At 40.8% G+C, this 24023-nt stretch overlaps 1 protein-coding gene across 1 annotated transcript in view; it reads right to left on the bottom strand.

Annotated features, from left to right (window-relative positions):
- Positions 1 to 24023, bottom strand: part of RNF113A (ring finger protein 113A) — a 379605-nt gene that overhangs the window by 324105 nt on the left and 31477 nt on the right. Inside the window, exon 2 of the mRNA XM_044055201.1 lies at positions 355 to 431. Coding sequence (XP_043911136.1) covers positions 355 to 431 — 77 coding nt within the window. The remainder of the gene's footprint in view (positions 1 to 354; positions 432 to 24023) is intronic.

The raw sequence follows: 24023 nt of genomic DNA, 5'->3' as shown, positions 1-24023 counted from the left end.
AATCCTTCTTATTAGTAATCTGGCTTATTTCATTTGGGACACCAAATCTCCTTTTTGGGGAACACTACAAAAGGCCAGAATGAAGATTCAAGAAAACATTTTTTCCACAGCGACAGACTCCAGTAGCGCCAGCCCCTACCTACATACAAATCGGACATTACACAGTCAAAAAAAAAATCATAGTAAGAAACCTGTGTTTCACCATTATTCTTTCATTCTTTTACTTTGTCACCAGAAAAGAGATTGGCAACCCAAAAGTTCCAGATTAATTTACAGAAGCTATCAGTTCTAACACAGTTCTGCATGCCAAGTCAATGCGTTGTTAGGTTCCTAGGTCTTGTAGAATGCACGCACCTTCTGTATCATGGGGTTTAGAATGCTGATCCTCTTCTGCCGACGCACAACAGTGCTGTTTTCAGCACCGCTGCTTCCTAAAAAAGGCAAAACAGCGTCAGACAAACACAGAAGTAACACAATTAACTTATCTAAATTAAGTTAAATGCTGCATAATTGCCATATTTAACTAAAAAAAGGTGATATTTATAAGGTGTATGCTTTTGGGACAATGATGGAGAGTGCCCCAATTATACAAGGATAACTATAGTATACATAAAGGACAGTTCTGGCTTCAGTTACTACTACTCTTAGTGCAGCTTTCATATGTGGCATTTAACAAGGTTAATCAAGGCATACTAACAAAGCTTACATGTATACAAGTACCAAACTGCAGAGGAGATAAAATATCACCTTCTGAAAGAGAACAATGCCACCATAACGTGGTTGTAGAACTCTCTACATACACATCTGGCAACATAGATTAAAGCACTACGGAACAACTTTTGTCTGTCTGTATTATATTACATCAATTCAATGTTGTAGAGATCTTCCTTCATTAAATGCCTTTGCCACTATACTATGCAATACTCAAAAAATCCTTTGTTCATTTCTTATTACATGTGGCACGTAACTGTTTCATAATACACAATGTATATACTTTTTTGCGCAATTTTACACCTGGGCCAAGCCTGAAAATAGGCCATGTGAATCAATATTCTACATTGACAAATACAAAATAAATAAAAGGCCCTACAGTTTTTTTGGTACTAATGAACAAATTAATGTAAATACTACTAACTGCATAACTTATTCTTACTTAGATCTGCCGACAGATAAATAAATGCAAGGTGCTGTAAACGTATGGACAGTTTTAAAATAAAGACCAATAAAAAAATATATACATTTGTCCATATTCACAATACCACAAGTTTACTCCACATTAATCACTTTTGTCTGGTAAGAAGATCAAAGACCATCAGAAAGGATCCATTTCAGGCTCATCCCATAAAAAATTTAATTACAGTACTACAAAAATACACAAGTCATTCTTATTTATGTTGACTAGGGTAGACCACTTTTCCAAAGAATTTATTTCAGGCTCATCCCAGAAAACATAAAACAAACAAGTGTTCCAAAAACTGTCAACAAACAGTAATTACAACAAACTGAAACAATGTAAAATTTAGCAGACTATTTTCTATAATGCATTTTCAACTACATAATTTCTCTGATAAATAATTATTACTGTTTTCTTTGTCTGTGGGACCTTTCTTGTAGTAAATTTGAAATGTTTTCTTTTGCACTTTGCTGCGTTCTGTGTACTGCAAAATATCGCCCAAACTAAATAAAATAAGTAAAACTTCCACATTCAACCCTTCTTGGTGCAGCTTATATTATTACCCCAACCTTCTTTAAAAAGCACTCTACATTACTGAACCTGACTAGTTCAACAGATTTGCCACTATGGTTTCAGGGGGAAACATCCTCAGTTTTATTACGATCTTGCTCTTAAAACAGTCACAGGTTAAAAAATATTCATTCCTAGGATGGTTTGCAAATAGCAAGATTATCTACTACAGAACCTTTTGCTAGGGCTAAAAGTAGGTCTGTGTTACATTTCCTATGCACTCTAGCACACACAGTTTTTGGGTTGTAACACATCCAAGTTAAAAGGCACTTCTAACAAAAGTCTTTCCCTGCTATTTCACCTGCTTACACTGACTGGCAGCACTACATGAGAATGCCTGGCTGCACTAAAGAATACAAAAGCAAACTGCATTCTCCTAATTTTTAATGGGACTACAAGTCTAGCTGCATTCATGAGATTGTCACCTTCTCAAATACAAGCATCACTTCGCAGTGGCAGATGTATATGCTACAGTACACGAAAACAGGGTCTTAACAGCTAGCCCAAACCATATCTTTATATGTATTACAAGGGAGACAACTTCACCACAAGGGCACATTTCTACCAAGATTTGGACATGGAAAGAAAAAAAGAACAAACAGTGACTATAACTTTGATGCAAACACTTAAGGCAAACTGGATGCAGTCTAAGAGTACATGAAAGGTTAAAAATAAGGACATGGACCAACTCAAAACCATGTCACTATACTCGGTATCCTACAGACTGTTAAAGAGGTAAACCTGTGTGTGGTATAAAAGGCATCCTCCAGCCCGTTACTGATGGATTTTCTGCATATCAGCAAGTCAAATGGCAGAAATACTTCATCTAGGGATCTAAATCTCTTATGCAACAACAAAGAATGGTTTGGAGGGACAGGTACATCTTGCTGTGGAACAGACTTCCTATCCACAAAAAACAAAGTTCATCCCTATCCATTTTAAAGTGCAACTTAGATCTACGGATGGGATACAGAAAAGGACTACCCCCTGTACTATTACTAGACAGAGGCAGCTCCTAAATGCTTCATCCCATGCATGCATCCCCTCAAATTATCTATGGTATGATCTTAGTTATTCTCATTAGGGGTAATATATAATTATCGACCATGGGATAGGCAAGACCAATCTATAACCAAATGACAGATGATTTTGAGTAAAAAAAAGGGAAATTGGCTAGGCTTAAAATGGCCTGCAAGGGCAGCTACCCTACTACTTATCTATGAATCTATAAAACGGCAAATCATTTTTAATTGAAGAGCTTGGTGATGTTACTTCTCTGCCTGATTATGTCATACATGAAAGTGAAGCAACAATGTGCTCCACCCCAATACAGTCATAATTTGTAAGCAACCATCTAAATACCTCTTAGAAATAACATATATTGTGCCTTCCCTTGCTACTGAGTCACTATTCTCAATGATTGGCACAGGTATGACATCATACATTTCAATGCAACTGCTTTTCATCCATCTATAAAAACCTTCGCTGGATAAGGTGCACATAAGTTTGTGGCCCAAGATACGGAGTTACTTCAACGCTGAATGATGAGACTAGAGACGTTCATGCATCTCTTTTTCCCTGTCATTCAAGTTCCGTGAGAATAAGATGCTCATTAGCAGAGACAGTACACTGGGGATATTTGACCATGTGGCAACAAAAGAAAAAACAGAGTAGTGCATCCAGAAGTACACCACTTTGTGTTTTGTTCTACAAATGTTTGGAAAAAAGTATCAGATTGGTCAAAGCCACCAATTCTAATGTGTTGCTGTCTGCTAACTATCCTAGTAAATCTTGATATTATTCACTGTGGTAATTCTTTAATGAATGCATTTTAATATCTGAGGTTTTTGCCCACTGAAGGGTTTTGTAGTCCTAAATGGCCAGAAGTTACATCTCCATTTGCTACAGGAAAAAAAAAAGGCTTTGTGAACCAACACACCTAACTGCTGATGAGAAGTTAACCAAGCGGAGAAAAAGCAACAGAGTTAAGATTTACACAGCATGTGTTCAAATGAATCAAATGATTTTAAGAAATAATTACTTAATGAACATTTGTATTTTTCATACGAGTATCTAAATAAAAGAGCCAGAAAGAGTTTAACTCTAGAAGTCCTACCAATATTTTTTTTTAAATTTCTTAGAAGCATGAAAGGTACTTCCATGATCTGCTCACTGACTCAAATCACCTGACAGAGGTCCTGTCCTCAGATATCTACAGTCCTAATGACCAAAATCAAACAATTGACAGATCAAACTCAGTAACTCATAAAATGTTAAAATGTAGAAAAACTGTTTTATACAGACGCTGTGAAGCACATTAGAATAGGACAAGCCTAAACTTAACATATATGACAAATCACAATATCACTTTCGTGATACACATCAGAAATTTTAATTTTTAGTAAACGTATTGGCAACATTATTAGATTAGCACAAACATTGTAAAGATACATTAAGTAATAGGACACATCTGTACTCAAAACAACAATTATCCACAATACTTTGTACAATTAAGAAGTGTGCATGTGTTTTTTTCTGTATACAATTAAAACCTGGAAGGCCAACAATCATCTTGGCCTAAATCCCAACAAAACCAAACTCATGCTTTTCACCCCCAAAAAACTACTTCTCTAAATAAAAATTAATTCTCCATACCATACAGGCCCAGAATTAAACCACCACAGTGGTAGTCTCGCATACAAAACTACTAGGCGTAATCATAGATAAATACCTAACATTCAACCAGCACATACACAGCAATATTAAAAAAAAAAAAAAAAAAAAAAAAAAAACTTGCTCTATAGGCACAAACAATTCTTCAACCACTCCAAAAAAACCCTAGCCTCTAATTTTCTTCTAGTCTCTCTCTTATATGGTGCCCCTCTCCTTATCAACATTCAATCCTCATTGAAATCAAAATGTGAGATGTGCTACAATAAAATATAGCAATAAACGACGCCTGGGTGTGCTTTGGTCACCAGGGCAAAGTCAGAGTGGCCAAAGACAACCGTGGGTAAATCCAGCATTACCCACACCCAGAAGTGGGTTACTGCTATTATACAATGACATTGTTTAAGAAAAAAAAAAAAAAAAAACTTCCTTTTCTTAAATAATGGCATTGTATAATGCCTCCTTGCTGCCCTTCTGCAGCTGTCTGGTATTCTGTGGCAGTTCTGATGTACTGCGCATGCGTATGCTTACGCAGTACATCAGAGCTGTGGGTGGAAGCAATGGAGAAAGCAAGATCTCCGTTGCTTTTTACAAAGTGTCTCACTATGTTAAAGGAGTTTAACATAGCGAGACAGTTTTAAAAAAAGCAACGGAGAAAGGAAGACCTCCATTACTTTTTTTAAAGCTGTCTCGCTATGTTAAACTCCTTTAACATAGCGAGACAGTGTCTAAAAAGTAACGGAGATCTTGCGTTCTCAGTTGATGTAAAAAAAAAAACAGATATACTAATGGAAAATGTCCGGGCGACTGGACCTTTTTCCATTAGTATAAGTCTGATTTACAACGTGCACGTTGACCAATCAACATGCACGTTTTGGAATATTAATGGGGGTTGTTGTATAATCGCAACGTTTGCACCCAACGCAAAATACTCTTCCCATCATTGCTCTTCTCTACACCTTCTAGACTGGCTCAAAATTCCACTCTATCTTTCATACCTGCAAATATTCACAGCACACCAAATTATCTTCAAGACGGCATACTGCACTACCCTTACCACCCAAACAGACATCTCAGATCTGAAAAGCAGATACTCCCAACAGTAGAAAAAACAAACCTATCTGCTGGCTAGATATTTTACTCATTTACTATTGCCAAACTGTGGAACACTCTCCTACAGTTGATCAGGACCACTATAACAAGCCAATTGGCTTCAAAAAAACCCATGAAGCAACATTTTTCCTCCTTATGGTAGTGCACATGCACCAATACCATACCACAGCTCTCAACACAAGACTCCCTCTTCCTCCACTTTTACTCCTCTAACACCACCTTCAAACTACAACTTACAGTTTTCACTCTTGTTTCATTACAACTTCTTTAAGCCTTCTATTTTGGAATGCCTAATGAACTAAATATGGAAATTACAGGCTTCAAATTTGACTGCATAATCTGTTAATATTCATACTATATCATTAGAACCTAAGCTACTGATGTACAAAGGTACTATATAATTGCCTAAGTCCATATTTTGTACTTTTGGAATCTTACAAAGCACTATAAATCTTTTGTTGAATCTTACTGAATCTAAATGTTGCATAGACTTGTGCTAGTCTGCTGCTGTTACTATTGTACTGTAAATAACTGTTCTTCTGGATCTTTTCTCTCCGGGCCTCCAATGAAAATGGGCTCACCTCGGACCAGTGGACCTTCCCTGTAAACAAATGCAAATAAATAAATATTTATTAAAATACAAAAAAAGTGTTTTATTTCATTGCATGCTTGTCTGTTATGACAGTAGACTACCTCATTCAACGGACATCTCCACTTGACTAACTCCTGGGTCAGTAGACTTAACTGGGAGATACCATACACAACTGAATGGTCATCTTGGCAATGGTGACCACTTCTGGAGGACACTACCCCTTACTAGGAGGCATCTGTAAGCAAAAACAGATAAGCAAACAAAAGCAGGTACACTTTCATCTCTCATCCTATTTTATTATTTCTATTAAGGTTACTTATACACTTGGTTGCATTTATTTTAACCATTCTTGTGTTATTTATTAGAGGCCTATTTCTATATAGCTTACTTTATGCAGACTTTAAACAGTACATACTGAACCTATACAAATCACAGAACAAAGCCCTTCTTATACCTCTCAATCCCTAATGAATGAAAATACACAAAAGGCCCTTGAAAAGTGGGAACATCCAGCTAAAAATATGTCATGCAATTAGCTAAAACAACACGTAATGTCTCCCACTTCCAGTAAGAATGTGAGATACTACTCACGAACATGCTTAAAAAACAGACTGACAGAAAAGATGGAAAAATATAACACTAATCAAAGGTGCAGTAAAATTCTACCACAAAAGTTTACTTATTTTGCTTTGAAAAGGGATGAATAAAAAGTGTGTACCCATTCTTTAAATTATTCTTGCCACTAGTATGTTGGTCATGTAGTGTGGTTTTGTGTGCACAAGACAGTTTCAAAATGTACAATGTGATGAGAGGGATTCATAAAACTGGGTGAAAGGGTTATCAAGCCTGAAATTAGGGACAGTCCTCCAAAATTAGGGACACACCCTAAACAAGGTTAAATCAGGCCTAAACATAGGAACATCCCTCCAAAAGAGAGGGACAATTAAAAGGTCTGGCCAGTCTCTACCTTAAGAAGGGTGTATGCATGTGATCATAAAACAGTACATGTTAAACAAAAATGGATGAAAATAACCGAGAATGAAATACTGAAGTCAAACATAGTTCTATCAAAAGCACAGGAAAAAGACCGCATTTTTCTTATTACCAAGCTGTTCAACAAGTGTGCTTTTTGCTATATGAAAATCTAAATTTCCAAAAATGGAAATATCCTTTACTACTTTGAGTACATTATCCCACTGTCTGTATTCATTCCTTCCAAATATTAATACATCTATATATTTTTCACTGAACTCAATATCTACTATCATACCTTCAAAACCAAATTGTTTACTTTTCTCTTTATTTATACTTAAACCATTTTTTTAATTTAAACTTATACTTTAGTTTTACTAATTAGTACAGTATCATCCATATAATTATACATTGCTGGCAGCTATAGTTCCTTCATCATTTTGTATCCACTGCTACTTGACATTTTATTAACTTCCTTCATTGTTACATTCATAACTGCGGTGGTGGTGCTGCGGTAGCGTTGTCGCCTCACAGTAAGACGTTGTCCTGTTCGATTCTCAGCTAAAGAGTCTTCTGTGTGGAGACGTGTGAATGGGCGTACATTCGTTGAAGGTTGTGCGTCAGGGATGGCAACTCGGCACGTAAAAATCTACTGCCAATCATTAGCGGACCGGAGTTCCACTGCGGCGTCCCCTAACCAGGAAAAGCTCTAAGACAACAACAACATTGTTACATTCATAACTAATGAGAAAATTACACTGCTAGCTGGGCAGCCCTGCTTTATTCCACATTTTATTTTATTTCTTCCCCAATTGAGCCATTTACATTTAGTTTCACATAAACTGATTTTATTACTTGTAATATTTTTTTTGCGTACGTTATATGCCTGCAAACATATTCTCTATTACAATGTTATTTCTACATTTTTACTTGTATTATAAAGTTATGTACTCATCACAACTTTCCATCTGAGTAGTTAGACTTCATTATTCTGCACATATGGGTATTCGGATCAGAGCCGGCAAAACTTTTACAAGCATCAACTCAGAGCTCCAAGCTCCTCCCCTACCTATAATACATCACTTCCTCCTGACTAACCCCAGATTGAGTTTGCGGTCACTAACTAGCAACGTAACCCACAATCCAAACAGGATAAGACCTGAATAGTGAGGGGGATGGAGGGAGGGAAGGTGCAGAAGAATGAAGTCTAACTACTCAGATGGAACGTTATGGTGAGTACATAACTTCTTTATCTGAAGTAGTTAACTTCATGCTACTAGTAGTCCTGGGAGGCCCTTATGGAAGAATATTTCTGAGCACCACAGAGCCAAAGGATGCTCTCCCTCTAAAAATCAAAGAGAAATGTATGTGAATTGGCCCACGTGGCTGCCGCACAGATATCATCTAAAGGTACTTTTGACCAGAAAGCTGCAGAAGTGGCCATTGATCTAGTGGAATGAGCCTTCAAATAAGCCAGGAGGAGATAAGCCTTTGTCCTTGTATACTTCTGCAATACAAAGAGTGATCCACCTTGCTAAGGACACTTTCGAAACTGCTTTGCCCAAACATGGTTTTGAAAATGAGACAAACAGTTGATCCGACTTTCGGTAGGGTTTAGTCCTATGAAGGTAAAAACGAAGCTGTCTATGGACGTCCAATAAATGGAGTCTATATTCGCCTTTATTTTGGAATTTTGGGAAGAAGACTGGCAAATTTATAGACTGGTTAATATTGGCTGCCGAGGACACCTTGGGAAGGAAGGAGGGGTTTGTATGCAGCGAAACCCTGTCCTTGTGAAAAATCAAATAGTGGGGCATGGAGGATAAGGCCTGTAACTCTGAAACCCTTTTAGCTAAGGTGATGGCAACCAGGAATGCCTTCTTCCAAGACAAGAATTTCATAGGGACTGAACCGGCAAGTTCGAAAGGTGGAGAGGTCAATGCTTGAAGGACTAAAGTCAGATCCCAGGGAGGAACTGTCTCTAACTGGAGGTTGCAAGAGAAAGGTACCCTTCAGGAATGCTTTACACAATTTGGCAGAGGTCAGAGCAACCTTATTTTCACCTACATGGAAATTAGGGATGGCAGCCAGTTGAACCTTGATGGTGGAAGAACTTGCGCCTGATTGAAAGAGACCAGCCAAAAAAATCTAAAACGACTGGAATGGGGGCTGTAAAAGGGTTCTGATTGCGTCGAGAGGCCCAAATGGAAAAACGTCTCCACTTGCTACTGTAGAGTTTCCTAGTGGAGGCTTTGAGAGATGCTATCAGAATGTTCTTAACAGGGGATAAAAGTCCGGGAGTTCTGATGATCATGGGAACTGGAGCAGCCATGCAGTCAGCTTGACAACTGTCCAGGTTGGGCAGGGGCAAGCCCGACGGATGAGTGAGTTGATCCAGGCATGGATCTAGAGTCCATGGAGGAGCCAAAAGGTGAGACCATAGGAAGGGAAACCACACTTGGCGAGGCCAGAAGGGAGCTACGAGAATGACTTTACACTGCGACCGGCAAGCTTTCTGAAGGAACTTCGGTATCAGAGGTAACTGGAGATAAGCATAAAGAAACCCGGGAGGCCAAGCATGGACTACAGCATCCCTTGGGACATTCCCTGGAGGGGGGATCAGAGTGAACAAGTTGCTGCAATTAGTGTTGGAAGGAGACGCAAAGAGGTCGCAGCAAGGTTGACCCCATACGAGGAAGATTCTCTTCGCCACAGATGAATTTAGAGACCACTCGTAAGGCAGAAGGATTGCCCGGCTTAGACTGTCCGCTAAAATGTTGGAGCGTCCTGGGATATGCGTTGCTATCAGAAACCGGTTGGTGGATATGGCCCACTCCTAAACTCTCATGGCCTCGCGACAAAGAGGGTAGGATCGGGTCCCTCCCTGCTTGTTGGTATATCCTGCTTGTTGATATACCAGACTACTGACATGTTGTCTGATTGAATAGCCACTGTCCCTGGAGGTAGAACAGGATGGAAGGCTTTCAACGCTAAAAGCACTGCCCTCATCTCCAGGACACTGATGTGTAGCTTGGTCTCTAGTAGGGACCACGTGCCTTGGACTATTCTTCCCAGGAAGTGCCCCCCCCACCCGAGCTGGGAGGGGTCCGTGGTCACAGTGGCTTGGGCCGGTGGGGCTAGAAAGCTGCACCCCGCAAGTATGTCTGATGACTGAAGCCACCACTGGAGTGACATTCTGCATATCCGGTTGATTCGGAAAATCATCGGGAGGTCTAGCCAGGACCATTGAACTGCTAGATTCCACTGAAGGGTTCTCATATGAAAACGTGCAAGAGGGAGAATGGAAATGGAGGCTGCCAGCGAACCCAAAGCCCTGAGAACATCACCTGTGACTACAGAGTGCTCTGAGATAGCTGACACGTGGAGTCTGAGATTTTCTATCCTTTCTGGGGTGAGAAAGATTTTTGACTGAATAGTATCCAACCGTGCCCCGAGGAAGTCTATGACCTGAACCGGAACCAGGTGGGACTTGAGGTTGATCGCAATGCCTAACTTGTGAGCCAGACTGAGAAAGCAGTGTAGGCCCTGGCACAAGAGACATTTGATGGATGCAGCGAAGAGCCAGTCATCTAGGTAGGGGAATACCTGAATGCCCTGAAGTCTAAGGTGAGCCACTACGACTGCCATTACCTCGGTGAACACCCTGGGGGCTGTGGCGAGACCAAAGGGTAGGGCTCTGAATTGAAAGTGACCGCCCCCTAGCCGGAAGCGCAGAAACCTCCTGGAGCTTCTGTGGACCTTGATATGATAGTAAGCATCCTGGAGGTCTAACGAGCACATCCAGTCGCATTCTCTTAGAAATGGTACAATGGACTGTAGAGTGACCATCCGGAATTTTTGTTTCTCCGACAGGTTGAGGATAGACAGGTCTAGTATGGGCCTGAGGTCCCCAGTCTTCTTTGGCACTAAAAAGAACCTGGAGTAGATGCCTGATCTGGACTGGTCTGGGGGGACCGGTTTGATGGCTCGTTTTTGTAACCGTTTCGGAACCTGTAAAGCTGCGGCCTCCCTGTGATCGAGTGGAACATCTGGGAGGCATGCTGGAGTTATGGGAGATGATATGAAAGGGATACAATAGCCTCTGGATATGATGTTTAACAACCAGCCTGTAGTAATGGACTCCCATGCCACTGGATGCAAGGAGAATCTTCCCCCGACTGCCTCCAGAGTAGAGCAGTCGGGCAACCCCTCAGGGTTGCTGTCCGGGCCTGTCAGAAAAGGGTTCCCCTAGACCCGAAGTTTCTGGGGCCCCCTCTGCCTCTGGGACGGCGTCGGTCTTGTCCCCCTCTGCCTCTGTGGGACGAATAGTCCTGAGTGTCCCGGAAAGACTGATTTCCAGAACCACATCTTCTTTTGGTTCCTGGAATAGGATCTCTGGGGGTTAGAGAAGCGGATTCTGATGGCAGAAATTCTTTCCGTCCTTCTCACTCTGGGTGAGCGTGACGCGTACTGTCTTCCCAAAGAGGGATGATCCGTTGAAAGGGGCACTAATAAAAGATGCCTTAAAGGGGTCTGCAAATTGACACAGTCTGATCCAGGCGTGTCGCCTCATGGCAATGTCTATACCAGCAGCTCTAGAGGCTCCCTCCGTAGCATGGGAGAGGAGACGCATAGATGTATTCGTCACTGATTTCAGTGTAGTCATCTTCGCAGAAAAGGACTGCTTGTCATGCTGTGACAGACTCCGGGGGCGACTCAGTTAGTTCCGTTATAAGATCACGCTGCAGTCGGGTAACATGTGCCAAGTAATTCAGCACACGGATAGAAAAAGTCGCTGATGAGTACATACGCTTCCCGAAACGATCCATCGACCTGGACTCGTTGTCTGGTGGATGGACCGAGGAACGCTCCTCTGCCAGTTCCTTCTTTGTGGCAGCTGCAACCACAAAAGTGTCCACAGGGGCTCCTTTGGGCCATGCCTACCTGACGGCGGAGAAAGAATTTTGTCCGGTCTTTTGGGTATAGGCTCCACGGTGTCAGGATCCTTCCATGCCCTAGTGGTGATGAGGTCCACCAAAGGGTCGGCTGGTGTGGAAACCCAGGAAGTAGATGGGCCTGCGCCAAAGGCCTCCAGAAACACGGACTCATCTGTAGAGGGTTTGGGGGCTGACCAACCTCCTCATTGGCGGAGGATCTCTATAAATGTCTCCAAAGGAGAAGTCCTTGGGAGGTGATCTGGGGGAACCCTCTCCTTCATCTACAGTCCGAATCAGTGGTAATGGACTCAGGGGAGTCCAAGTGCCTCCTTTTACACTTGCATTTACGAGGTTCCTCTCAAGTGGGACTTTCTGCAGAGCACTCGTAAGCCTCCGGGGGTTCCCAGAGGGGAACAACCTGGGGCTGCTTTGGCACAGGCTGTCCCTGAGACAGGGTGAGGGGAGCAGAATCCGAAAACAGGGAGGTCTGGGTAGGATCAGAGTAGGTGAGCTGTGGTCTCAACCCCTGGGAGAGAACCCTTTCCACTGCCCCGAATGCCGATGGGAGAGCCCACCTCCATAACCTGTAAGGATGAGGCCCTCCCCGGGTCCAAAGTAGGGATCGGAGCCGAAGGGAGGGTAGTCTGGGTACCAAGGATGCGATCCGAAAGAATGACCTCGACCCTCGGGTCGGATTCCCTGACCACGGCCCTGAGAGTCTCTTGGATTCGAAATTGGATCCGAGGAACTCAAGGTGACTGTCGGCATCGAAGAAACGAGAACAGTCGGCGCTGAACCAACTCCAAAGGGCCTCGGATCCGAGAACCCCGAAGCGTCGGGTTGGATCGGGGAAGGAGAGATTGGGTGAAATAGAGTTGTAGAAGGTAAGACCACCATTTGAATCTGATTCTGGATGAACCTCATCAGACTGTCCATGTCAAGGTCGGAGACACTCTGAGTCGACCTTGAAGAAGAAGCGACCGAAGTGGGTCTTGGCTGGATCTGAGGGGAGTGCCTCGGCTCTGAGGGCTCTATCGGCTCTGGCGAGAAACAGGGAAAGTGGAGCCGAGGAGAACGGGACCTGGGGACTTTAGAAGAGGGGCTGGAGAAAGACTCCTTGTCGAAGGATCTTTTTCTGGGCCTGTCCCTCTCTTTGTGGCGCTTCTCCCTCTCTCGTCCCTACTTTTCTGGGACGAATCTGAGTCCCTGCCTGCAAGAAGTCACTGGCTGGAGCAGAGACCGACGCAGACTCTAGGGCAGAAGCTGGCAGCAGGCCCCTGGCCACGAGCTTAGCCCAACGGTCCTTCAAAGCCCTGGGGTTAAAACCTGCACAAATGTCGCAGGAGGCTGACAAATGGGAGACCCCTAAACAAAGAACACACAGTGTGGCCATCGGCTAGTGAGAGCTTGTGACCACACACTGTGCATTTTTTAAAAAGAACTTTAGGCTGTTCAGTCATAAGGGCTGAACAGTAACTAAACCCTAAGGCCCACACACACACACACACACAACAAGGGATGGGGCCTAGGCGGGAACTAAAACTACCAAGAAACTACACAGAAAAAACTTTTTTTTTTTTTTAAAAACACGACGACCACGCGTGGAGGGGGGAGGAAAGGGGGAACAGGTACACACACACCAACTGTACTGTAAAGAGAAAAAGAGAAAACTTACCACCCTCGCTTAGAGTTCAGAGACCACAATACTAACTCTTAAGAGCGGCAAACGAGATCTGGGGTTAGTCAGGAGTAAGTGATGTATTATAGGTAGGGGAGAGCTTGGAGCTGATGTTTGTAAAAGTTTTGCCGAATCGGATCCGAATAACCATATGTGCAGAAAGAATGAAGTTAACTACTTCAGATCAATTATTTCTCTTATTATCCATAACTCTACTTCCTTTTCTTCCAAATACATTTTGGTCATATATTCTATCCATTTTTTGTAACCTTTTTATTATTCTCATGAAAATTTTATAATCTATATTATTCAATGTTATATGTCTTTTATCTCATTATTTCTTTAAATATAATTTTTTAACTCCTGTACATCTCTCTCTCTAATTCCAGTTTCTAACAATCATAACTTCTATAAAATGTTGCCACTCCATTTCTTTACATATATAGACCATATTAAATTCTGTCCAGTCCTGTTGCAGAATTCATGTTAATATCTTTTAGAATTTCATTCAATTTTCATAGTATTTTTTGTTCTAAATACTCATCTTTATTTTTCACCTTTATAAAGTTGTTCTATATTTTCTTCTCTTTAAACAAATAATTCCAATACATATTCTTTAAAAGGAGAACTGCACCCACAGACTCAAAAACATGTTTATTTCACCATGGTTTGGTGTTCCCTACATTTTAACACCACTCCGGGACTATTTACAGGTTTTTAAATATTTTTATATGTAATTTCCGAGTCTGACCACATGGGGTCTGGCATCTTGGAAGTAATTCTGATAGTTAATTCAGTGCTTGTCTGTATAAAAAACATCATCAGGCAGGTCTCTCTTCCTAAAGCTCCTATCACTGCACTGATTTTACATGGATACTTAAAACTGACTGAAAGACAGGAGTGTAACATTTCATGCCGTTCAATGACTACTTAAAACACACAGTGCACATGCCACAGAACAGGATTTTCAAAGTACTTTTTACTGTTGCTTCTTTTTAGAAATACTAAACTGCAGTCTTTTGTGAAGCCTGAATTTGTACTACTTTGACTAGTCTCCCAACCCCTTCACAACTAACTTCCCTAGCTGTCAAAGTGCTAAAGGTAATTTGAGCTGTTGCCTACTGTGATTGACAGCTCACAGCAGGAGACTTGACTCGTGTACTGTTTCCTTGTTCTAGCCTTTACATTTTGTATGGATGGGGGGGGGGTACCAGGGAGCTGTGACATCACAGCATGGGTGGGTTTTTAGGACGCTAGTGGTGATGTCAGTTTGGGGAGGGAAATGGCCAGAAAACTACCTGTATCCAGTGGCCTTGATGACATCAGTGAACTGGAGGCATTTCCCAGGCGGGACAAACGTTTTTTGAAAGTGAAACCAACACAGTACAGTAAGGTACTGTTCTAGTGGAGAGTAACAGTCAATTTAAAATATTTTAAATGCTGTATTTTTGTTTATTCATAGCAGGGACAGTAAATAGGGAGAAAAAGACAAGAGAAGTTGAACATTTAATAATAGAAACCCATTGTTGACCTTTATTTCAAATATGCCTTCTTGCAGTCTTATTTGCTTACCTTCTTTATTATTTAATTCTCTTATTTCCCTTTTATTATTTTACTGACATAGTGCTACCACTTCATTCTTTCCTTGTAAACAATATTTTTGTTTATATAACTTAATTTTAATTTGATTCATAAATGTTTGACTTAATACCCCTTTCTTCCTTAAGTCTAAAAACACTTTATACATTTCTCTTCTAAATTAAGCCACCAGTCCAATTCTAATAAAACTCAAATATGATTTTTCCATAATTCTATAAGTTCTTCCCCCCCCCTAAATCCAATTCCTTTTCATTAATTCCCTTTATTCCTTTTCCTCTTCTTATATATTTATTTTCCATGTACTGTAACCCATATAGCCACATGATCTGAAAATCCAGCATACTTGATTCCTTCTTTAGCTTTTAAACTATTGGACATTAAAAAATAAATCAATTTCTGTCTTAACTCCTTTTGTAGGTCTAGTGGTCATTCTCTCATACACTTAACTTTCCACTTCTCATAATTAGTTTAACCATTTTAATATCACAATTGCTGTTATTTTTTTCTTAAATAACAATTAAAATCACCCACCACTATAATGTCGATATTTACACAAACATATTCAATAATATTTTTAAACATCAGTTTTCTACCTTTTCTGTTACATATAAAGCTATATATATATTTTTTTCCCATCTCAAGTCTATTACCATAACTCGTCCTAGATCCACTATGGTTACATCCAATATTTTAATGCTTTCTTGACATAATATATATATGCCCAAGCACGTTTCTTTCCCCAGGTTCTAAACTACCACACCATTCCAAAGTTTTTCAGTTTGTGTTCTTTCATCCTTTGTTAATAATCGGATATCTTATAAACCAATATGTGCATCTACTGCAGTACATCATTGTAATATACCCAATTTTTCATGTTGTTCACATTTAAAGCTGCTGTTTTCAGCTTTTAAGCACAGTTAGTATAATAAAGTTTTTATCCCTTTCCTTTCTTATTTTCTCTAAGCATTATATTTTTAAATTTTCTTTTCCTTAACTTTTCCTTATCAAATTCTTTTTATTTCTTACTGTACACCAGTCTGCTTCTTCACCTTGTTTCCAGTTTCTTTTTCCTTGTTGCTTTCTTCAACTTCATCTACAACCTCTTTTTGTACGTTTTCTTTTATAACACATTCTTTCTCCTGTAGAACTTCATTTTCTTGCACATTCATTTCACATTCTAGTCATGAATGATGAGTACTGCCACATTTTTTGAACTTTAAATCACATTTTTTGCATTATGCCCCTTTTTACTACACATTTTTGTTTATCACATTCATTGACTGAATGATCATTTTTCCACAAAAATGAAGTCTTTGGTTGAACCCTGTATTTCACAAAACCCCTATTACAGTGAACATTAATACTAGGTAAATGCACATTATTTTCCATTTTCAGTATTATGCCACATTTCCATCCCCCATCCTCTTTCATCATATATTTTTGCAGAGTCCATTACTTCTTTACATATAGTTAACAAATGTTTTCAGTTCTTTTGCTTCAAACTTCAGTTCTAAACTGGATCATTATTCTTTTTTGTCTGTAAAAAGCTTGAAGCACATATTCTGATCATAAATATTTTTTCTTTTGTTCATATGCATCCAAAAAAAAATTCTATGGCCTGCCCGGTCTCAAATAAGTCACAAAAAGTCTTATTAATTAAAATAAATACTCTTACCTCTTTTGCTTTGACACGCAGAGGTGCTATGACAGAGTTGCAAACCTTATTCCTGCCCAAACTCTTCTTTTTTTTACTGCTCACATGTACTGCATACTTTTTTCTTTTATATCTTCCTTGTTCCTTCTCCAACAGTTGTGCATACGTTTTTCTTTCTGGAAATTTCTTTGGCACAGTTTCTTCTTTTTTTTTCCCATGATGTCACTCCATGAAATTGCTGCTCCATTTTCTGGCTCATTTTGTTTTACCATTTCTTCCAAATAATCACCCCCCCCCCCCGATTGGAGGATTGTAATTATGCATTTTTCAGAGGTAACCATCTCTCCTTCAAACCATCTCCTCTGACAGTTTTCCTCTGAAGCCATCTCTGTTTCAGCTACAATCTCCTTTTCCTCCAAATGTCACTGTTTTTTCTGTACCCACATCATCAGAAAAACTTGTGGTAGCGAGTCTACCACTTCAACTACATTTCCAGCAACTATCACTCCAGTTTCAGCAAAAGCTGGCTCAGACATGTTTTCTCCCAGTTTCTCCTGGTTGTATCCATGCCTGGACAGGAAACAGGAAGTCAGGGTGTGTAACACACAAACTCTTCCCCCAACTACCAGGAGTAGGGGAAGTTCCCTGGTGCCATAGTTAAATTTTCCTTAGTCATTATGACCACCTTGGATGTCCCTGAAAAGTGGACAATGGCCTAGTGGGAGTAACCTAGTCAAAATGTAAAATAAATAAATATGTAGTGCGTGGAGCACACAGATTATGCTCAGGTAGTTGGAAAAAGGCAAATCAGTTAAGCACTAGAGTGGCGCGAGACCCAACCTTAATAAAGGTTAGGCACCCCCTGTTAAAAGTTGCTAAGGTCATGTCGCTAGCTTATCAGTAAAATCTGCCAGTACAAACAACAGAGGTAGAAAAAGAGAAAAAGATTTGTTTCTGCCTGCTCTCTGTCAGTAACATGTCCCTGACTTCCTGTTCTATGAAGTCAGGAACTTAAATGTATGCCACTGATGCCAATGTCTGTGCGGTCACAGAAACTTGGCTCAGGGCTGCGGAGAGCACCTCTGCCTTACCAGGCTATACCTCATTCCACACATTCCAACGCCAAATTGAGGTCGGGAAGTCTAAGGGTGGTGGAGTCTCCATCTTCATTAAGGACAGGAACACCTCCAGACTGGTTTGCCAGCATGACACAATGGAACTACTCCAGGTGCAACTGTCAGTTGGCAAGACACTCATCCAAGTTAGTCAGCTATAGTCCCCTCCCCCCCTCCATGACTAAGGACACCCACTCCTCTTATCTGCATCTACTCAACTCCATCAAGGATCCCCCTAACAACCTGATCCTTGGTGACTTCAACTACCCACCATAGACTGGGTTAATGCACCTGACGATTCCTTGACTTCATCAGTTCTAATGCACTAGACCAGCTCGTGTCATTCCCAAACAAGGGAAGATGACATTCTGCACTTGGTTCTCCCCAACATGGCAACTGCTGCACCACTCCCATAGTATGTTCTTCCCTGGCGAGATCAGATCGGACTGTCTCATTCGAAGTTTTTATCCCATCCAAAGCCCCCCCCCCACCATAATTAAGCTAAAAAACTTCTCAAAAGCTGACTACAACCTCCTAAGGGAGGGTATTTGTAGCTCCACACCACTGCCCCCATCAGAGGATACAGACAACTATGCTGAACAGTACGCCAATGCAGTACACAAGCAACTGTACAACTGCATGGACTCTGTCATACCCAGAGGACTAAAACCTGCTCCTCAAAACACAGACCTGTTTGGTGGACATTCTCCATCAACAGACTTTACAACAGGGTAAAAAGGAACAAAATCCAAATTGGCAAAACTCCCTCCTTAGCCTCAACAAGCAAATTAGATCACTAGTGAAAACCTCCAAAGCCAATTAAGAATCTAAACTAGCCTGTGAAACAAAGGGAAACCGCATAGCCTTCTTCAGTTATACCAGGAATCTCCATGGTAAAGCCCAGGTTTGCTCCAAATTAGTACTTAATATCACTTACACTGGTCCTGTTAACGTAGTCAATCTGCTAACAGATAAGTTCAGTACACACTTCACCCCCTGTCTCCCTCAAAGGTCTTTTAACATCCCAGATACTTGTCCTGCACCTCACATCTCCATAGATCAAGTGTTAAAGGCCCTATCTAAGGCAAAGAACACAGCTTCCATGGGACTGGATAGTATCCCAAGCTGTATTCTGCACCATCTCCAGCAAGAACTGGCTTTGCCATTGAGCACCCTGTTCAACCACAGCCTAAGTACAGGCTTCCCTCCAGCAGAGTGGAGAACTGCCATTGTCATCCCCTTGCACAAAGGTGGTGCCACTACTGCCCCTGGAAACCATCTCCCCATTAGCTTGACAAGTCTGATCTGTAAAGCCATGGAGCGTACTATTATGGATCTCAAACAAGGAGATAGGTAATCTATAAGCACTTGATCCAACCCAGTTTGGATTTGTCAAGGGCAGATCTTGCCTGTTGAACCTGGTCAACTTCTTTGAGACTGTCACCAAGGCCCTGGATGAGGGAAAGTCAGTACATACAGCTTACATTGACTTGACCAAGGCTCTGACACAATCCCCTACTCGGGCATCATGGAAAAGCTAGCACAACTTGGGGTAAATCCCAATCTCATCAGGTGGGTGGCCAACTGGCTCAACAACAGGACCCTCAAGCTCCAAACAGGCGCCTCCACCTCCAATAGCAGACTTGTCACTAGTCGAGTTCCCCAGGGATCTGTCCTGGGACTCTTACTGTTTGGCATCTATTTCTCAGAGGTCCAGGCAAAGAAAAAGGCCTGTGGCTGACCAAGTTTGTGGACTGTAAGCTGGGTGCTGTCAATGACTCCCCAAATGATTTTAACATACTGCAAGAGGGTCTCACAGCAACTAATGACTAGTGCCAAACTCAAAGCCTCAAGCTAAACAAAAAAAAATGCATCATCATACCATTCAGCAAAAATACGGCCCCTTCTGATTACCACATCAATGGCAAAACCCTAAGCACACAACCTGTGGTGACAGACCTGGGTACTCAGGTCAATAACTTCACATTCGACCATCATGTAGCGGCAGTGGTCAGAAAAGCTTTTATTTTGTTCATCTCATAAGTAAAGGGACTGCATCCAGATAAAAGGACATTATTACCTCTCTATACTCCTCCCTCACTAGACCAATAACAGCATAGACCAACAACAGAGTACAATTCCCCATTTGGTATGTACCTCTCCAAACATCTGCACCAACTGGAAAGGCCAAAGAAATAAGTCACAAAGAGAATCCATGGCCACCAACACCTGTCCTATGTGGATAGGCTCAAATTACGATCATTCTACTTGGTATTGTAAGAGACTGCTTAGAGGTGATATGTCTCTTGCCTACAAGGCAATCTCGGACCCTGCCCTACAAGAGATGCTCCATATACACAAGTCTAACTCCTCGCGTATTACCAGCTCGAAAGGTCTGAATCTAACTATTCAACATCAACAAAACCTGCTGGAGAGACAGGTTTGTCTCCCAGAGCCTGCCCCATCTCTGGAATAGACTTCCCATAGACGTCAAACGGAGTACCTCGCTGACCCTCTTCAAGCACAACCTTGATGAGTGGATGGGAAACCAGAAATTTGTTGCAGGGGTTCCACCTGTGTCTCTCATTAACAGGGGTGACAGGTACTGATTGAGGTTTCTTTTTGGGGATAAACTCCTGGCTAGGCTAGGTCATTAGCCTAGTAGCCTCCTATGATCCTATCATTTAGTGTCTTTAATCCTCAGTAATTTGGCCAAAAAACAGACTTTATGAGGAAAAGATCCAACATAGGAGGCACAAATCTAAATATTCATCAAAAATCTCGACAGTTGAGAGGCACTGAAGGTGAATGTAAACATAAAGGACCGAGTTACACTGCCTTTCTGACACTGCTCTCCAAGTGCTTACTTTGACTAGTCGTACATGGAGCAGATAAAAGATCCATGCACTACAAAGAATTACAAGCAGGTCGCCAATGCTAACTTAATACTATGCATTCTCAATATGGATGCCAAGAGTCACCTCAAGTGTGAATTTCTTGGCGTCAATATCTCAAACACATAATAAAGTGGTTAGCATCGGCAACCCGGCCATAATCCTCCATGTTATGCACGGATAGACATATACAGATAAATTACGATGACTTTAAAGGAGTACAACAGGTTTCTATAATGTATTCCTCAACTTCACGGCCCTTTTCCTCCCCATTTACATTGTCCTCTGTAAAGCAACAATAAAGCATTTACAATTTTTATAATTCCCCTTACTTCTGTAACAGAAGCCTACCTTCTCATACTATGATGGTTTCACTTACAAAATGATTCTCTCACGTTTGAATAAAGCTTGCTGGAGTCGCCAAATTACCGACATCGAGGCCAGGCAGTGCAGGTACTTTTTTTTTTTTTTTTAATCAGTTCCCTCCCTCAAAGTGACATCACCACAGCCATCATCTGATTCTAACTAAAATAATAAGACCCACCCATTCTGTGATGTCATGGCTCCCTTGTCCTTCCTCCAGCCTGAGTGCTGTTCATTTTATTCAGTAGTAGTGTAGTAACACCGCTGTTTGGAAACACAGAAATTTGGTATGCATACTTGTACATTCTGCACGGCAAATGATGCTTAGGTGGTGCATCGCTTGCATACTTCTCTGTTGTATTTGCACCAGATACTGCTAGTGTGCAGTGCGGGAATAGAAATATTAAAACATTACCCTGGTATCAGAGGTGGCAGTGCAACATATTCATAGTGGCTTAACATGAGAGTAGGTCTAAGCAAGCACCATGTGAAACCTGAACAAGCACCTAGAATTATTCAGTGCAGCTTCCACACCTTAAGTCTGAAAATTAATTCACATACTCACATGTACAGGAGTAGCTGCATATTGATGGCTAAAGGTGTATGGGTATGTCAGGTGGTTACTACACTGCAAAACTGGTATGTAATGGTGGAGATATTTGGAAGGCATGAGCAAACACACCAGTATATTAAAGCCATAGCACCAATTGAACTGGAGGCTGGCAGATGGATTTAGTAAGGGATTTTGTCCATGCACAAATATCTCAACAGTGATTCTTTGCAGTGGCATCCATTATCTGATTCAAGGTAAGTTAACCTTGATGTTCTTTATTTAAAAAAAAATCAATAAAAAATGTACTTTGTTATAAGTGACTTCTGGACACAAGAAAAAGGAAGGGGAAAATATAGCAATGTGGTTTACAAACCAACCAGTGGAGTAAAAACATATGAAAGCAAACACTGCATACCAACACACTTTGCACATGTAAATCTCAATTTTTAACAAGGTGGAAGCATGAAGTGATACCTTAACAATTAAATTAATAAAGATCTAAACTGGTTAATAGCATAAATGTTTTATTATTTAGCTCCTTGGTGCAAGACCTTACTGGATGTGATTGCAGTCAAGTAAGGCCATGGCTATAGTGCAGCAAAAAATGTCCCCTCTAACAAAGGAAATGCTAGAGCAAAGATTAAATTACATGAGTCAAGCACCCTGCTGAGATCTGCCAATCAATGGAATTACCAGGTCAAATTACTCTCAGGACTTTGACAGCTAGGGAAGCTAAGTGTTATGGGGGGAGGGGAGAAGTAAATGGACTGGAATTCATTTTCTCACAAATTAGTGCCATTTCAACTAAATTAGAAAAAAAGGCAGCAGTAAACAGCACTTTGTTCTGTGGCATTTGCACTGTTTCTGTTTTAAGTAGTCATCCATCAGCAGGGAATGTTACTTACACTGTTCTATTTTACTCAGTACTTTGTACACATGCAACATCTATGAAAGGACAGGAACTTTAGGCAAACGGAGGCCTGCATAATGTAACATTTTTGAGCCAAATAATGGATTTCTGGGATACTGGATGGCAACCTGATTTATCCAAACCACGTCAATATGCCAGCCTCCAGGTGGTCAGAGTCTGGAATTACATATAAAAATATTTAAAATCCTGTAAATAACCCCAGAGTGCTGTTAAAGTGTAGGAAACATCATGCCATGATGTTTTAAACATGTTTTTTTGAGTCTGTGGGTGCGGTACTCCTTTAACATTTACTATGCCAGTCCCTATTTCCTGCATCGTCTGAACCAAAGTGCTAAATAAAATCATGATTAAATCCCTCAAATTCAGTCTGATTACCCCTTGATTAAAATAAAGCATGTTATTTTTTTTAACTTTCAGTATTAAATACTAACACTACTTGTACATTATATATGAAATCTAAATAACTATGTGAAGTTTCACTAAATCATCTATAACTGATCACACTGTACACTTGACATTCGGAATACCTGTTTTGATCTGTGCTTTGTATTGTTTGACAGTTACTCAGTCAGAAAATGATAAAGTAAAACCTCTGAGGGTTAATCTGGAACCCAGTTTTTTTAGCCTCCTAGAACTGCAGTGTGTGAAATACACAGCTCGTGTTAACAAATAGTTTTGCTTCAAGCCTGTAAAATGCAAAACAGGACTGCCTTTTTAAAGGAGTACTTTAAATGTTTCTATTAAATGAGGAAATGAGGAATGCAGATTAAATTCATTAACCAGTCTGAATTCTACACAATACTTTATAGATGGTGATGCTTTGAACCTTTTATTTTTCATTTTTTCACATTTAACAAAGAAGTGAAGTCAGTCATCTCCCTTAATGCTACGGACAGCTATCTAACATCTCTGCTGTGGTTTTTGTGCTTGTTCATCCTGTGGCTCACTTTTTAGGATTCACAGGTTTCCTGGATGTAAGGCGATTTTACCAGAGCCATTGGTAATCTTTGTCATTTGATTTTCCAACTTCCCAAACAGTCACAACAGTGGAATACCACCACAAGACCATTTAGGGGTTAGAAGCACAATGTCATAGGTACATACTGCAAAACCCTCACCTTCAGAACTTCTCATTATATGAATTTCTAAAGTGTACCTACGCCCTATTCAATAGTGGTCATAACAGTAAGCTGAAATTATAAACAAGT

This window comes from Protopterus annectens, chromosome 13.part0, assembly GCF_019279795.1.
Source record: "Protopterus annectens isolate FY-2018-M chromosome 13.part0, PAN1.0, whole genome shotgun sequence".
In the NCBI taxonomy this organism is placed as follows: Eukaryota; Metazoa; Chordata; order Ceratodontiformes; family Protopteridae; genus Protopterus; species Protopterus annectens.
This window is presented reverse-complemented; position numbering and strand designations above follow the sequence as displayed.